Source organism: Bidens hawaiensis, unplaced genomic scaffold, assembly GCF_021521415.1.
Source record: "Bidens hawaiensis isolate Kalapana, Puna unplaced genomic scaffold, B.hawaiensis_p1.1 tig00026819_1, whole genome shotgun sequence".
NCBI lineage: Eukaryota > Viridiplantae > Streptophyta > Magnoliopsida > Asterales > Asteraceae > Bidens > Bidens hawaiensis.
Window position 1 is genome coordinate 30307 of NW_027494311.1, and position 17828 is coordinate 48134.

The window sequence follows — 17828 nt, forward strand, 5'->3', positions numbered from 1 at the left end:
TTACTTACCCCTCAGAAAGGGACAGAGGGGTCCTCTTTGGGGTAACCCTCCGGCGTGAGAATAAGTATGTGTAGGAGAAGATAATAATGTGAGAGTGAGGGAATTGGGAGAGTATTGCTTAATAGCTGAATACTGTATGTTACTCTGTATGATTGTGTGATTGAATATGCTTCAATGTGAATCAATGTGTCTGTAACTGTCAATGATTGAGTATGAATGTGTCCATCAAAGTGGAGTTGATGCTGTATTTATAGTGCTAGGGTTTCCACTGATTAGGCTCAACCTCGTTGGCCTCCTCCAATCGCACTGCGCCACGTGTCCTCTGGGACACCTGGCGCTTTCTCGTTGGTTGTAATCACGTGGTAGCACATGTGTCATGCTGAGTTGTCGACCTTTCATTTGGCAGCTGTCAACATCAGCATATTCTTATTCCTTAAAAAGATGCCTTCTGGAAGGTTGTCTGACGTGCACAATCAAGGTTGCCCTAATCCTGATTTGGATAAGGACGAGGTCGATTATGTGCATATGTGATATGCGCCCATCCTGAGGATGCGCGAGGTCTTCTCTTTATTCTCACGCGCAGATATTCCATGCGCAGATGTGATATGCACGAGCATGTGATATGCGCCGCGCGCTGATGCGCTGCGCGCATATGTGATGCGCGAGCATATGTGTGCCTGGGCAGATGTGATATGCATGAGCATGTGATATGCGCCGCGCGCTGATGCGCCGCGCGCATATGTGATGCGCGAGCATATGTGTGCCTGGGCATATGATGCCTGAGCATGTTTTGTATGCGCCATGCGCATAGGTTTTGGCTTTGTGCCTTCATAATGTCTTTATCTTATGGGTTGACCCGCCTTGCTCGGTGTTGAGGCGGGTACATACCTCTTCAGATGGAAAACATAAAACATTAAATGTTTCAAATCAAAAGCAGTAAAATACTGCCGAATAATGCAATTGCAAATCCATAGAAAGTTGGTGCTACCAATTTGACCGATGCGGATGTCGCTATAGGGCTTGGAGCCGCAGCCCATGTTTGAGGTAGAACCGTGATAACAAGTTTCATGTTTCTTGACTCACAATGCTTTCCGACACCACAAATGTACCATTTCCTTCCCGGGGTTTGAAGGGGCACAACATCGTGTCCACTTGTCATGATTCCATTGGAAGCTGCAGTACTACATTGTTGGAAACCAGTGCCATTGACTTTCGCCACGGTGTGGACCCCGGGCGGGTAGTTGAATACTGCATCAAGAGATTTGTAAGGGATTACACTTATTAGACGTCTTGGAATGATATTAAACGTTCAAAATCACTATTTCAAAACCGGCTATTAGCGACAGTATCGGTGTGAAAAATGTTCACAAGTTTGCGACCGAACACAAAATGTCGCAAAAGTAGTGAGCACCTTCAAATGGCACCGACTTTTTAGTCACTAGACGTGTCACAAACAAATTAGTGACAAGGTATTTGCGACTGTCAAGTTCGGTTGCAAAAGTTTTTGTGACAGATTGGTCGGTAAATATCCAGTTTTGCAATAGTGAATCTAAATAAATGTTGAGGACATAAAACGTACCAAGAGTATCTCCAACAAAGAAAACTTTATCCTTAGCCCAAGTTTGATAATCAAAGTCGAGTTTCCAACCATTTTCATCCCTGACAATGTAGTCCTTTGCAGAGATTGATGTCGCGAGAACAAAAATTGTTGCCATGAAGACAATGTTCAAATGGGATGTGACCATTTTGAAATAAATGTGGGGTTTAAGTAAAGATATCTATTAAAATTAAACAAATTCTTAAACAGGATGAAATAATTGCTACACGATTGCTGAGTATTTATACAACGTTTTAACATAAAAGTGCAAGCTGGTAGGGTACCGGCAATAGACGGCAATGGTATCATGTGGATTTGGTCTTAATTCTGTTTGATTGCCACCCAAATTATTTAAAAGAAAGTTGTTTTAATTACTAGTTTTTTTTATTTTTTAAACTAAAAAAAGAACAAACTTGCATCACATATAATTTATTTAGGGGTAGTATTTATTTTATATCAGGAGTGAAATAAAAGAACCGTGATGCAGAATAATAAGGTATCAGTGGCAAAGGTTGGATGAACATGTGGGGTAGCAGGATTCAATACGTATAAGAAAATCATAAACCGGAGTGGGCGGCCTCAAAATCTTCGGAAGAAAACGGGTAAATTTACGGTACATATATATAAAAATTTTGTGATGAAACACACATAAATTTACATTGCTGAGCAAGAAAACGGGGGTGGTCGGGCCACCCCGGGCCACAATACGAGCTTCCCCATTGTAAGCAATTAATTTGGCACAACAGGAACTTGTTGTGATCGAACAACGAATACTTGTAATTCTTCTACGCTAACCATGTTTTTTTATTCCAAAAACAATAATCAAATGTAATGTCACGTCACTGCCATATAGGTTGGAGTACGTTAACAAACTAACCCATAAATCATGTGCATTGGAAGGGTTTAAAGTTTTAACTAACCAAGATAACAATCATTTCGGTTTATATAAATATATTGGTTGGATTAAAAAGGTTTATACTCTGGTTGGATTTGATTGAAGATGGATTTGTTGCTCGTTACAGAATTAGCGCTTCAAGGAATTGAAGATGTGTATGGCACTTGTTCATTTCAGATGACATGGTTTTAACGCCTTAAAGAAGGTGACGTGGCAATAAGTGATGCCCACACCATACCACAACACAGTCTAAGAGTATTCACATTCCATCTATCATTTTTACTTTATTATTTAACTAAAGTTCATACTTTTCAAAACTTAATACTCATTTTTAAGAATCTCTCACATCTCATCCACCATTTTTATCATTATCTTACTCACAAACAATTATTTTATGATATTTCTTGTTTTTATATACCCACAATAATTTAATGAATGATGAATATTAGCTTTTTGTAGTTTAGGATTTGGGTAAATAATTGGTGGATGGGATGGAATTAGTTTTTAGTAAATTTTTTTAGATTTTAAAGACGAGGAATGAGAATACTTTAACCGACTAATGAATAGACTAAAATAAAGAAAAAAATAACTTAAATAAAAGATATATAAAATAATAAATAATTAAAAGGAAATGATTCAATAAACCAAGAGATACGAATTATCCTGTATGAGGCCTTTAATCGGTGTAAATGAGTTGATCTTGAGTTTAGTTCGACTCATTTATACCTCCATATATTCTCTAGCTAGCTAGTAACTTTCAATGCATCAAACTACCGGATAATATTGTATTCTTTTTTGTTTAATAAATTTGCAACTATAATTTATCAATTTCTTTACTTACATAATAAACTATTTAGAAATGAAAGTTATATTTTTGGTTTCTTAAGAATAAAATCTTTGATAAAAAACTGTCGCAATTCCTATTAGTGTAGGCCAGCAATACTTCTAGTTGCAACTAAAAAAACTTTACAAAGATTTACACTAATTATTACTCCCTCCGTCCCTTTGTATATGTTCTATTTTAAATTTTCAAAGTCTTTATTTATAAACTTTGACCTTAATTATATACTTTTTGTGTTATATAAAACTTGATAAAAATTATACCGATAAAAACATTTTTTAAAACATACTCAAATCATATAACTTTCATCAAGTGTTATCTAACACAAACAAAATTATTTAAGGTCAAAGTTTATAAATAAAGACTTTGAAAATTCAAAATATGACATATTCAAAGAGACGGAGGGAGTATTAATCAGTAAGTGTATACTCAGACTACCCGATATGGATAAGGCCAAATAGTATGAAACATAATTTTACAATTGAGAATGAAACTGAAATTACCAATATTTATTTATAACATATCCAATTGTCATCCCTAGCTTGAATGATATGTTTTTAGCTGAATTCGGGCTTCTAAAGCTTTTTTTTAAATAATAGAATAGGGCTCAAAATGATTGTTTCGATGCATGCAATGAATTGAAGGTGAAAGGTGGCCACTTCTATTGTCTTGTACAAAGATTCGTCAGCCGAATTACAAGTCACAAAGTCCGCAACTGTGACAATCAACTTTCACCTTCGAAATATTTTAATATTTACATATATATTTACATGGTTTGATGAAAAGTTAGTCCTTAAATAAGAAAGAACTATGTTACAATTTTATGTAACAAATACATGACTTAAAATAGGACAACTAAGACGCATTAAAAATATAAATAAAAAATAACTAAAATGTCTATTAATTTAACCGGTCAAAGTAAACAAAATGTCCATTTGATCAGTTTTTTTTTCCATAATTTCACCCTCAATCTCGTCAACCCGCACACTTCTTAATCGTTAGACGACGAGATTTTCAACCAACAAGATTTTGTCGCGAGTAATAAAATTTTCTGGCCGACCGACAGGATATTTTAGGCGTCCAATGAGATCTATTTTGGCGTTTGACGAGATTTATCTCATGTTTCGACAAGATTGTTTTGGATTTTGATGAGATGCTTTTTTTAACGTCAAACAAGATTGTCTGGACTCTGACTTGGACATGTGAGAAAATCTAGTTGGTTAAAAATTTCATTGAGTAATAACTAAAACTAAAAGTCATTGATTTGACGAGATTCAATGCACTACTAGAAAAAAGAGATGTTTTCTACAACCGAGTTCGTAGAAAATTTGTTGGAAAATCTAGTTTGAAAATCGTTATCAGCCAGCCGTTTTCCAACAACTTTTCTTACAAAATTGCTACAAAAACATATGGTTGTAAACTGCCTACAACTTTCCTACACAAATTATTTTGACTTAACATAATGTTCATTAATAACGTAGCAAAGTTGGAGCTTGTTTTTTTGTTGAAAATCTATTGAAACTACTTGTCGTAAGAAATTTGTATGAATTTTTTGTGAGAAAAATGACTTGTTTTTTCAGTAGTGATGTGTGAAATTTTTGGGAAGAAGATAGTTAAATACATTTTTTAACACTGTTTGTTTAAATAGACATTTCGACCGGTTGTAAGACCATGAAGTCAATCATTTGTGGCGTATGCTAGCAATAAATTTTAAAGACTCAAAAATTGTTTAAAAATATAACTATTATTTGCTTAATTAATTCTTTTATATATATTCATACTTCATTATTATTTAATCATTATTATCATGCGCTAGCATACTTAAGGAAAAAATGGCTTACCATTTATATGTCAAGTGTCAAGAATCAAATACGTAAATTATAGTGCTCCTTAACTTTTCAAAACTATACGGCAATTGCCGTCTATAGCCGGTTCCCTAGCCACTTTGCATCTCTACAATCTCCAAAACCATGTATAAATACTTTCAATTTCTCACTGAATTTAACAACTTAGAACCATCTCATAACAGTCATTGATTACAAAAAAATATTTAGAAAATGGCCGCATCGTGTTCAACCATTGTTTTCATCATGACAGTTTTTGCTCTTGCAACTTCAATTTCTGCCACTGAATACATTGTCGGTGATCAAAACGGTTGGAGTCTTGACTTCGATTATCAAACGTGGACCAAGGATAAAGTTTTCTACGTTGGAGATAAACTCGGTACATTATATTCCTACAAATATATATAATTAGGCAATGCTTGTTACATAGTATTCAATTACGTCCCTATCATATTAGTAGGATTTTACTGAGTACAATTGTTTGTTTGTATGTTTAGTATTCAATTACGCGCCTGGCGTCCACAATGTGATGAAAGTCGATGGCACGGCTTTTCAACAATGTATCACTTCATCTTCCAATGGAACTTTGACAAGTGGACGAGACATCATCACCCTTCAAACCCCCGGAAGGAAATGGTACATTTGTGGTTTCGGGAAGCACTGCGAGTTGAGAAACATGAAGCTTGCCATCACCGTTCAGGCAATGTCTCCGGCTCCAAGCCCGTCTACATCATCCACATTGTCGGTATCCACAACATATGGGTTTGTGGTTGCGTTGTTTAGCGGACTCCCGTTGTTCTTGGTTTAATTCTCTTGATATGCATAATGCTTTTGGAGAACGGGTCTCTCTAGAAGCAGCATCTCTAACCTTTAGGATAAAGGTATAGTTTGCCTACGTCCCCTCTTAAGACCCTACCAATAACTTTGCTACGGTTGAGATTTCTTTTATTATTGTTGTTGTTCTGTATCGATTGTTGATTTACCCTATATGAATTGATTTTTAATATAGCGGTTTGCAATTATTATTACATTTCAACACTAAACATGTTACCTAATTTGACATGACCAGTTTTTACTTGGAACGGAATTTTTAATCGCACAGGAAATCAATCATGTACAAACAAGTTACAAGCAAACTAAAAAAATTTAATATTACAAATCTTGCCCTAACCTGTCATCGTTCCCTCCTCCCAAACTGTGGCTTTGAAGCAAGCAACATGGTTTGAAAACTCTAATGTCTCAAATTAAATGATGACTAACCTATAATGTTATCTTAACCCATTGAAGGCCACTCCTACCCGGTGTAAGGTGCAAGTTTTACATGTCCTACTGGTTAGCAAAGTATTGATGAAACCCGTAAGTTTTCTCTAATAAGTTCTCACCGTTGCCCAAAGGAACCTAATGTTTCTGTAACAATAACTCTTCTTCAACTGCTTGCAACTCACTAAGCCGCCTTTTCGCAAAGATTGTGACTACTATTGTGGTTATTATCGTTAAAATAAATCCACAAACCGTTAATACAATTTGAAGTGGTGCAAGTGACCGTTGATCTTTTGAAGCAACGGCCAATGTTTTTATCACTATACCCCTGAAATGCAAACAAACAATAAGTATGCGTTTTGAATATTTTCCCTCGCAGGACTTAAAAAAAAATCTTACGTATAAATCGCAATAGAGACTTCTGGCACCATTCCAACCAATGTTCCAAACAAGTATGGAACATATTTAACATCAGTAGCAACAGCACAATAATTGTATACAATGTATGGAAACGGGGATATTCTTAATAACGTCACGGCTCTAAACTGATCGTACCAATCTCCTTCGCCTGCTAATCTCAAAAGTGATGCTTTTTTCGGATATCTATCTAACCACCACTGGATAATATACCAAACAAAAAAAACATAATTTCAGTTATCATTCATGGAGAAAATAATTATAATTGTTCAGCACAAATAAGTGTTTGGTCACATGTTCAACAAAAGCTTTACTTAATCTCATTGGTTAGCAAGGTGTTGATGGAGACAGTAAAAACACCACTTACGACTTTTACGATCGCCAAAATTAAAATAAAATAATCATTGTGATACTCACTTGAATTTTATGGTAAAAGAGGGAGCCGAAGAAATAAGGAAGTGTCACACCAATGATAACACCACACATTACAAGTAAAAATCCCAAACAGTAACCAAAACTCATGCCCGCAACCCACATAGAGGGCGTAGACGGTATCAATATGCTCGGAAAGATTGCCACCGATGAAAATATTATAGCCGCTAATACTGGTTTACTAAATGCCTTGGTCTCCCAATTTAATATAGGTATAACCTCCTGAAAACAGTATGATTATTAGATTGAACTAAGACATATCTGAAGGTTTTCATGTTCCCAGAGAAATAGCGTGGAAATAAGATGTCTCCACTCTATCCTGGACAAACCTTTTTTTTCAAAATAGGAGAAAAAGAGATGCTTCAATAGCTTCTAGAAAAGAGAGATAAAACTGTTTTGGTTTCTAGTGAATCGGTCATTTCAAATTGCGTATCCTCTCATTGTTGCATATCGTGTCAAAGTTTATAAGGGGAGTTGGACAATTCTCATATGTTATCCCATTTCAAATGGAGGAACTGCTATGAAACACTCGAGATCCGTCTCGTGAACAGTGCATAGTCAGGTAAGATACTTGATGGGAAGTGACTTGTACAATCTAATTATGGCCTTAGTGGTTCCTACATTTAAAATGGCGGATCCTGTGTGTTTCATTCTGGTTCCTCCATTTGAAAAAGGTGGAACATAGTGCAATCGTCTAACTCACCTGACAAACGATTACACTGTCTGCAACGATGAGAAGATTCGCCATTTGAAATGGTGGGTTGCCTATAAAAAAATCACTTTCATCTTTCTCCTAGAAACATGGAGCATGTAATTTTATCTCATTATTAAAGTAAGGTGCCTAAGAGGTAGAAGGTTCAAATCCTGCAATCTATAGGTTTAGGTGGTTTATATGAGTATTAGTTTGGCCGATCAAAATATTGCATACCTCATCCATAAGAAAGGGCCCGATCCATACGATGAAACAAAACGCCAAAATAACCAGAAACATAATCATAAATATAAGTTTTCCCCACCACCAAAATGACCACCAAAAACTAATAAAGTCCCCGGACGACGAAGAAGAAGAAGAAGACGACAAAGACAACCCTCCGTCACCTAACCCGTCTGGGGACGTCATAATTACGTAATCCGGCTTCGGGTCTTCAAACCCAACCTTTAGTTGTGTGATTCCAGAATTGTTTTGAAGCGTCATTTTGATCGATAGATAATGTCGAATCAAAATCATATTAAATCAAACCCCTGGAATCGGAGGGGTTTGAATTATATAGCTGTTATTTTTTGTTGATCAGAAGAATGTAAAAGGAGAATTTTTGAAGAATCAAATGGAATGTTTTATGGGGAAGGAAATGTAGGTTGAAAGACATGTTTTGGTGTTTTTTAACGGTGTATTTTGTTTGCCATCCTAATGCTTCCGGTCCATTTAAGGGTGTTTATTTTTTAGCCGAATGTTTGTTTGTTATATTTTTAGGTGTTGGCTTAAAAGTTTAAAACTTTTGTTGATAGTAACTCTAAAGGTTTAAATATTGAAAATAAGAATAAAATAATAAAATAAGTTTTTCCAAATATAGTTATATTTAAGCATAAAAAAATATATTACATGTTACTAAATAAAAAGTTGTAGCGATAAAATCCTTGATAGAGTAATTTAAAAATCTTGTTTATATTTAACTAGTTTTTTACCTAGCGTGTTGTGCCGGGTTAGTAAAACTCGGACGGTGATAAAACTCAAGTGTTGTCAGCCCCAAGCATTGAGCAAGTAAGTTGACGTGAATTCGGTTGTTTCGGTGGTGTTTGTTATTGTACCGTAATTAAAACTAGATATAAAACAAAAATGTATAAAACTTGAGGTGGGCCAATAGGGTGACGTCAGTCGGTAAAACTTGAGCGTTGGTAAAGGCCGATCGTTGTCGATCCCGGAACTAAAACAAAAGAAAACACAAAAATTTGGCGTTCACTCGGTTTTCGTTACGATGGGACTAAAAACACAAAAACAAACTTTTCAGACCAGTCTGATGCCGCCAAGTGGCCCAATAAGGCACTTGCGGCATCTTTCTATTTGTTATATATAAGGCCCAATAAGGCACTTTTAATACACAGGTTACAAACCTTATATGCGTAAGGAGATGTTGATACGTGTTATTTTCTTGATATCAATATATGATCTCTCTCTAAAAGCTCTCCGCCCCCTGTTTTTCTCTCTCTAAAAAAGCTCTCTGTCTTCACTCTCAAGGTTATGTCAAACTTCATCCTTTACGCACGCATCAATTGGTATGTAAAAGTCACAAATTGTGTATTCGTTTTGATAGGTGTAGCAAAGCAAATCTGAGTGTGGTAAGAGCACGATCATCAAGGGTGGGTTTTCCGGCTATGGATATGAGAATCGTCGACAGCGTGCATCAATCATCCGGCGAACTACTCGGTGAGTATAAGCTTCTTATTTTCCCTTTTTTGTCATATAATAAATTTCTAGGTAGTCATATTTTGCTAAAATTGAGTTAGAGAAAGTGATTAAATAAAACTTACTGTGATAGACTTGAAAATATGTGTGAGATTAAGACAAATGGGATTATAGAAATAGGAAGAACCATGGAAAGATCCATGATGCACATCATTTTCCTTGCTTGCATTTATCATGGCTTATGCATGTTACTGTTTACATCTCTTATATACATCAGAATTTTAACCCTTGGTTTGAGTAATTGATATTTGATGGCTTGCCGTTGCGTCTATTATGAGGGCCGAATAACATGTGCAGCAACTGTTGCGTTTCTGGCGGTCAACCTTTTGGTTTGACTCGATGATAGGAATCTTTTTGTTTAAGTGGATGATGGTTAATTTTCCAGCAGCTCTGGCCGCCTATGGCCACGACGTAATTAAATGAGTGCCGCATTTTGTGGGTTGTTTGTTACTGACTTTGAATATGTTGGCTGCACTCCATGATGGTAAGAACGTGACTGGGTGTTGCCGTGCCATTGCCGGCGTCTCCAAATATCTTTGGCTGCGGTTTTGTATGTTGAAGGCTATGATGATGCATTTGGGCTTATCTGAGCCTCCATAGCCACAATAACTCAGTGATGATGAGCCTTGCTTCGTCTAAGAGCTAATTTGTTTCTTTTTGATATTTTTTTTCGTTTGTGTATGTATTTGTAATATTTATTGCATTTTTTTTTGTTTTGTTGCAACTTTTGGTTTAGATTTGTTTGATTGGTATTGGCATAAACTGTTATAATGAAATGTTGTATTTTAAAGGTGTGTTTTTTAAAGGGGGGGGGGGGGGGTGGGTTAAATTTTGAATTTCATTTGCTGATTACACGCTTTTGTTGTACGTGAAGCTACAATACGTGTGTTGAATGGATCACCTATGTTATTTGGCACTTTTATTGTGTAGTTTTAATGTTTCATCATGTCATGTGGTTTAGCATGTACATTGCATTTTGTTTTTAGTATTATGGTCAATTTAGTTTACTTTGGTTATGTACCTCAACTGGAAATATATGTTTGTGTCGTTAACAATAATTAGTATTGTATACTGCACTTTTGTAACTTTATAACGAGCCAGTAAAACGTGCCAACTGTTAATTTCACGCCCACGCCGCGAAGCGCGGGTAATTCCACTAGTTATTCTTGAAAATCAAACTTCTAAGACCATGTGTAGTGAAACGTTTCCCTACCCAAAAAGCTCCTAAAAGCATCGGAACACTGCCCCCAGGGCGCTTTGGGCGTTTTGGAGGGAGGGGTTGCTTCCCACACAGCGCCGGATGAGGGAGGAAATGAGGAAGATGATTGGTTGCTTTATTTTCTTTTTCTTTTTATTATAAAAAATAATAATATATTAATGAGAAAATGATTTGAATGAGCTCCATCCACTACACCTCTTTTAACCAAAATTTCCTATAGTGACGTGACGTCACATGGCTGAAAACACCCCATATGGGCTCTACCCACCGCACACGGTCTAAAAGCAAAAGGATTGGGGTATGTGTTTTTGCTTAAAAGAGCTGAATCGTACGTAATCCAGTACCATTGGCTTATACGAGGTGACGACACTAACAAAACGTTTAACTTATGTAGTCATGGCGTGTTTATGGTAGTCGCCTAGTTGAGGCAAATTTAAGGTTATCGAGGTTGATGAGTAAAAGCATAAGAAATGTGTTAAAATGGGAACAATGTATGATTGATGACATCGTAGAAAGTTTACAGTTGATGCGTTAAAAAAATATGTGAAGTTTTTGCACGTAAAACGAATCATATTGTTTGGTCATGTTCTTGGTTTAAATTTGTAAATTTAACGACCTAATTTGTGTTGACTCAACGCTGCACCACCCGATTTTTATCTATGTCCGGGTTACCGAAGGAATATACATCGTTTTAAATATGTTATTTTTTCGTATCATAATCTATACGAGTGTCGCTACAATTATCGGCCTTTACGGACTTTATTAAATTCAGTGTCGATATTGTAAGGAACCTAACCGATAGCATCAAATTCGAGTCGCTTCAATCATAAGCTATGTGTGTGCCGATTTTTTGATGCTTACACATTTTTTTTGTATGTTTTGGTGTTGGTGCCGACCTGCCGTCGCAACACACCTTAATTTATTATATAACTTAGGAAAATTGGGTTTAAATAAGCTTAATTAAGGGTTATTAACAAATAACAGTCCCAACTAACAGGTTGGTTGTTGACAGTCTCATCTTTTATCATATTTGTTTTCAACGAGTCGCGACTAACGGAAGCTTAACTTTGTTAGTCTCTGGAAAAAAAATTTTGTCGGAAAACCAACATGAACACCAATGACCACAACCACCGTTGTCGGATTTATCTAAACCCGCCATCCATCACCATAACATAGCTGATGCGATCCACTTCTCTCTACAGTCGCTGACTCTAACGGTGGTTCTAAGGTTTTGGCAAGCTCAAAATTGAGCTTTCATTAGAAAAAGATTCACAAAGATCCGATCTAAGGGTTACAAAGAGGTTTGAGACGAAAATGTCGAGTTTTCCAGGCAGAAACGTTTTTCTAACGACCGAAGACTAATGAAGTTACTTAAGTTTGTTATTTGTGAGTGTGGTCCATAATAATTTACTCTAGTTTAAATCCACCCCCCATAACATTTCCTTTCCCCCAAATCCTATTTATTTCCTCACCTTAAACCCTACTATAAACATAACAAAACCAGCAAAGCAAAATGATGTTCGGGACTTAAAACCCTAATCACAATCAGCCTCTGCAATTTGTTCGACAATCGACGCCGTAAGTTTGCTCGATTTTATGTTTTCTTAACAGAATCCAAGTTACTCAACCTCACTGCACCCTCGTTGGTTATATCTCTGTTAAGGTTTTAATTTCTACGGTTTCTATATATAATCTGCCATGTATTCTGTTAAATAGAAATGTTTATTTATTTTTATTATTTGAGGAAACTTAACTATTTGGTCCTGATCGTCGTCTTTAGCGTTTCAACGCGAGGACTTTATGTTTCAGTGTTGGCTGTTTTCTTCGTATGCGGCGAAGCGCGGGTATAAAAACTTGTTTATTATTATTATTTCTCAAAACTAATCATACCTATACACTTTACACCGTCGATTATCACCGTGGAATTTAGATATTCTTTGCCACATCACGCTCCGGATCGTTTATTATTTGTTAATCAAATTAAATTAGTTTAGGCATACATTTTAATTGTTTATATTTCGAGAAAAACCTTAAAAGTTCAGTTGTGCGGTGTGAAACTAATGCATAAAAATCCCAAAAGAGTTCAGACTTATAAAATTATAAACCTCGAGCTCGACAACTAAACTAGATTTATTTGAGGCTTGGTTCTTTTTCGATCTGATCTTGAGTAGCTCGAGCTACTCGAGATCAGATAGATAAAAAACTCGAAATGAGTGAGCTTTTTCGAGCATGAGTCTCAAATAAAGCTTGTTTAGTTATTGAGCCCAAGCTCGAGCCCTTGTGTATTTTTAAGTTTTGCCTCTTTTGAACTTCTATGTATTAATTTCACACTGCACAACTGAGCTCGCCAACCTTTGGCTTATTCAAGGTCTTAAACGAGCTCAAGCCTAGCTTAGGCTCGTTTAAGGTTTTTCTCAAAACATATAAAAATATTTTTAAAAACGTTTAATTATTAGATAATAAACGAGCCCTAGCTTGAGCTTTATAAATAAAACAAGCCGAGCTTGGGCTCAGCTCGTTTACACTTCTTACTTTGCATTTTGCACCCCTATCCTTGTGCAATTGCTGATCTGTAATATCAGGGCGAACAATAATAAATTTCTGTTCTTGGTGTCATAGATGACGAGGTGGGATACGATACTGTCTCTCCCAGTACAAAACCCTTCAACCTTGGAGTTCTCGGCCTGCGATCTTGTTTGGTCGAAGGTAGAAGGTTATCGTGACAAAGTGGATAGGCTTGCACTAATTCCGTTTGCTAGAGTTGGTGATTTTGTTCATGGTGAATCTAAAAATAAAGATTGTCCTACGAGGTTTCATGTAGAAGCTAGGAGACGTCGATCTCCTAGATCGACTAAGAAGCCTAAAGTTGATGGTATTCTTGAGTATATTATGTAAGTTTTGATTATTATCTTGTGGTTGCATAATAATAAATGTTTTTTTACTTTTTCATTGTCATTGTATCTATCAGTTTCTACGTTTGTAGATTTTTCAAACATTTAAGCACCTGATGTACAAATTCAAACATGCCCGTATACTAATTTTGTTATCGTTCTGTTTTGTTGTAACTAGTTATTGGGTTCTGATTATTGAATGCCGATAATCACTTTCTGAATCACGTCCAGACACAAAATTCAACTTGGGGTGTGCACAGGTCGGATTTGGGCTCAAATGTACCAAAAACTGAAATTTTGGTTTTGGGTTTTTGAAAACCGTTCATTTTGGTTTTTTTGGATTTATGAAAACTGTCCGTTTCGTTTTGTTTGTTTTCCACAATGTTTCAGTTTTTATTTTTTTTGGTTTTGCTTTGGTCTTGAAACTTTCGGCCGAATTTTGTTTTGCCAATTTATGATTCATTGATTATTAAATGCTAGGGCCTAAAAATTTTGAGCTTCTTCAGTCATAATCCATAAATTTAATAACAAAAGTTGGTTTTTACCGGGTTGGTTTCTACGGTTTGATTCGATTTTTTTTAATAAATTTTCGGATTTCAGTAGATGCAAAATGAAACTGAACCAGAACTTGTGTTTTTAAATAAACATAAAGCCAAACCATCAGGATTGGGCTCGGTTATCTTGCTTTGGTTAAAAGTCGGGTTTTCTGTTTTCATGCACATCCCTACATGCAACTACAGACATTATATTATTTCTGAATAACATGCATTAAAGAGTTAAGAGGCTTGACTTTTGAAGTTCACCATGCTGACATTTGTTGTTTTTATAGGTATTGGTGTTCCTTTGGTCCAGACGATCACAGATTAGGCGGTGTGGTTAGACCAAGCAGGAACACATACAAACCCAAGAAAAACTCCGTTGGTAGGCCGAACACCAAAAGTGGGTGCATCTGCCACTTCATAGTCAAACGATTAATCGCCAAACCAGACGTAGCATTAGTCATATACAACAAAGATAAACACGTGGACGAAGAGGGATTAGCATGTCACGGCCCACAAGACACAATGGCCATTGGAACACGTGCGATGTATGCACCGTTCATCTCAGAGGACCTTCGCCAACGTGTCATGTGTTTATTGCATGTTGGAATCCCGGTTGAAACAATAATGCAAAGACATAATGAGTCGGTTGAGAAACATGGGGGCGTTTGTGGCCGAGATGATCTTTTTGACTCATAGGCATGTGAGGATACAAGAAAGAAATACTAGACGCGCAATTTGTGAATTTGACGAAGATGATGATGTCAGCGTCGGGTTGTGGGTTGAGAGTCATCAGAATCTTGTGTTTTTTTATGAAGGCTTTAGTGAGAATGACCCGTTTCTGCTGGGGATTCAAACGGAATGGCAGTTGCAGCAAATGATTCGGTTTGGAAATGGACGGCTTCTTGCTTTGGATTCGAGATTTGGAACGAACAAATTAAAGGTATGTTTGACCCGTTTGTTTATGAGTTGGTCAATTTGGGCTCCAATCAAACCGAAATCTGAAAATTCGGTTTTTGGATTTTTGTAAACCGTTTGTTTTTTCGGTTTTCAGTTCGGTTTTTCTTGTTTTACCATTTGTGCTTGAAAGTTTTGGACCGAAAAAATTGCCCAAAACAATAAATATGGGCCTAAATCATTTTTGGCCTTAATTTTTTTTCTTAATAATGATTAATGGTTAATTGATTATTTACACATTTGGATATACTTTTAGCGCAGAACTGTTTATTAATATCTTATAGTTTATTTAAAACCACTCTCTCAATTTTTCGGTTTTGGTTGATAGCAAAACCAAAACAGAATCGAAAATCTGTTTTCGAAAACACATAAAATCAAACCTTTAATTTTTTATTTGATTCTCTTATTTTGGTAAAGTCGGTTATTCCAGTTTTTTCAGTTTTGGTTCTTAATTAACACTTTTTAAATAGTGACCGGAGAAAAAAGTGTTTTGGGACCAATGTGGGTCGGTCTTGCCCATTTCAACCCGAGTGTGTTTTATTTTAATAGTCTTTCTCATGGTGTTTAATATTATTATAAACTTTTTAATTTTCACATTACAAACTTCATGCAGTACCCGATCCAAAGTCTTGTTGTTTTCAACTCAGACAACAAAGCAATACCGGTAGCATGGATAATATCCCCTAGTTTTCTGACACCTGGCGATTCATATAGATGGATGTGGGCCCTCTTCAATAGAGTCCGAACTAAAGATCCCACGTGGAAATTAGCCGGCTTTATAGTCGATTATCCTTTAATAGATATCGTCGCTATCAAGTTTGCTCATCACTATATTTACAAAATTATTATTATTATTTTAACCCGCTAACCCGTTTGGACTTATCTTGACCTGTTTCTTTTTTTTTCAATCAGGGAAGTATTTCAGTGCTCTGTATTGTTTTGTTTTTGGCGGGTTCGTCACGCGTGGCATAAAAACATAATGAAAAGATGTTCAAGTATGGAGACACGCGCAAAATTGTCAAAAACGCTTGGTCAAATGGTAAAAGATGTTTGTCAAGGGCGCGGAACAGTCGAATCATTTGATAAGTTCATGGAAGATTTTGTAAATTGCACAAATTTCATGGGCTACTTCAAGGCAGTTTGGTATCCAAGATTGGGTTAGTAAATAAAAAATAACAATCATCATTAAGTTTGACCTTTTGACTTTTTTTTTAATATTTGTATTTTTATTTCCATTAGGGTCTTGGATAACTGCTTTGAAAACACTACCACTTGCAAGCCAAGAAACTTCATCAGCTCTTGAATTCTATCACAACCAGTTAAAAATCAGGTTACTTAACGAGACTGAAGATGACGTTTACCAACGAGCCGACTGGTTGATTAACAAACTGGGTACTAAAGTGCAAGCCTACTTTTGGCTTGACGAGTATGAGGGCAAAGATGACTTTTCACGCTACTGGAAAGACGAATGGACGAGTGGTTTAACCGCATGGCGGAAATCAAGAACCATACCCGACACAGATGTGGTCACAGAAGGTGATCGGGTCAAAGTTGTTGACGAAGATGTGGTTCATGTTGTACGGAACCCGTGGTCAGAGTATGCTATTTGTGGTTGTGAGTGGGGAGAAAAGGGTAATTTGTGTGAGCATGTTTGTAAGGTTATTCAACATTTTCGGAAAAAAGGTTTAGAGCCGTCGTCTGTTAGCTTGATGCAGTATAATCAGCGTTTGATTAATATGTTAAAATGCCCGCCTGCTAATTTGTTTATTCGTGACCATGCGGTTTCTTTAGCGGTTTGGGTTAATGAACAACTTAGTGCACAGTTTGGAAAAGGTGGACTAAATGGTGACTCGGATGGGAGGAATGAGCTGCATGCGTATGGAGGCTGACTCGGAGGTATGTTGAGTGTGTTGCGTCTGGCAGCTCGTGGTGGATGTTGGTAAGGAGTAAATGACTGAATTTGTATATGTTGGATGGGAATGTTTTTAAGTTTGGATACTTTGGTACTTATGCGAAAATCTTTTAAATTGTTTGTTTGTTTTTGTTAATACTATTTTTTTTTATCTTAGTGTATATAATTTTTTTTTGTACAAAATATGTGGAAACATATGCAACTAAAACAAATTAAATGATTTTCGGAATTATAGTGTGGGTTTTCGACTTTTAATGTGTGCAGACCATTTAATTTTAGGCATTTTTTTAGCTTTACTTTTTGGGAAAATATATTACATATTTTGTTGGATTATCTTAGGTAGTCATATTTTATTCATTGTTCCTTCAAAAAATAAATAAATAAAATTTCATTTGATTCCTAATCAAAATTTAAAATACAAACAAACAACGCTATGCAATCAATAAAGATGTATCTGATTCCTAATCAAATATTTAAATTAGGGCTGGCAATTTATACTCGAGACACGAATACACGATACGTACCTAAATGACTTTAACAGGTAACAGGTAAGACCTTAACAG

The 17828-nt window shown here is 36.1% G+C and overlaps 3 protein-coding genes and 1 pseudogene across 4 annotated transcripts; 2 read left to right on the forward strand and 2 right to left on the reverse strand.

Annotated features, from left to right (window-relative positions):
* Positions 1-922: 922 nt before the first annotated feature.
* Positions 923-1819, reverse strand: LOC143573995 (blue copper protein 1b-like). Its single transcript, XM_077058734.1, has 2 exons — positions 1580-1819; positions 923-1248 (listed from the first exon to the last, which is right to left on the reverse strand). The coding sequence occupies exons 1-2, from the start codon at positions 1743-1745 to the stop codon at positions 923-925; spliced, it is 492 nt and encodes a 163-aa protein (XP_076914849.1). The 5' UTR covers positions 1746-1819.
* Positions 1820-5195: 3376 nt separating this feature from the next.
* Positions 5196-6064, forward strand: LOC143573999 (blue copper protein 1b-like). The gene is made up of 2 exons (XM_077058736.1): positions 5196-5556; positions 5675-6064. Exons 1-2 carry the CDS (start codon positions 5391-5393, stop codon positions 5983-5985), a joined length of 477 nt encoding a protein of 158 aa, XP_076914851.1. The 5' UTR covers positions 5196-5390; the 3' UTR covers positions 5986-6064.
* Positions 6065-6575: 511 nt separating this feature from the next.
* LOC143574007 (uncharacterized) lies at positions 6576-8702 on the reverse strand. The gene is made up of 4 exons (XM_077058745.1): positions 8215-8702; positions 7272-7508; positions 6837-7054; positions 6576-6765 (listed from the first exon to the last, which is right to left on the reverse strand). Exons 1-4 carry the CDS (start codon positions 8512-8514, stop codon positions 6576-6578), a joined length of 945 nt encoding a protein of 314 aa, XP_076914860.1. The 5' UTR covers positions 8515-8702.
* Positions 8703-12402: 3700 nt separating this feature from the next.
* LOC143574008 (uncharacterized) lies at positions 12403-17242 on the forward strand (annotated as a pseudogene). The gene is made up of 6 exons (XR_013142514.1): positions 12403-12544; positions 13586-13857; positions 14687-15339; positions 15967-16169; positions 16266-16510; positions 16593-17242. The product of XR_013142514.1 is annotated as an uncharacterized LOC143574008 (transcript).
* The last annotated feature ends 586 nt before the right edge of the window (positions 17243-17828 follow it).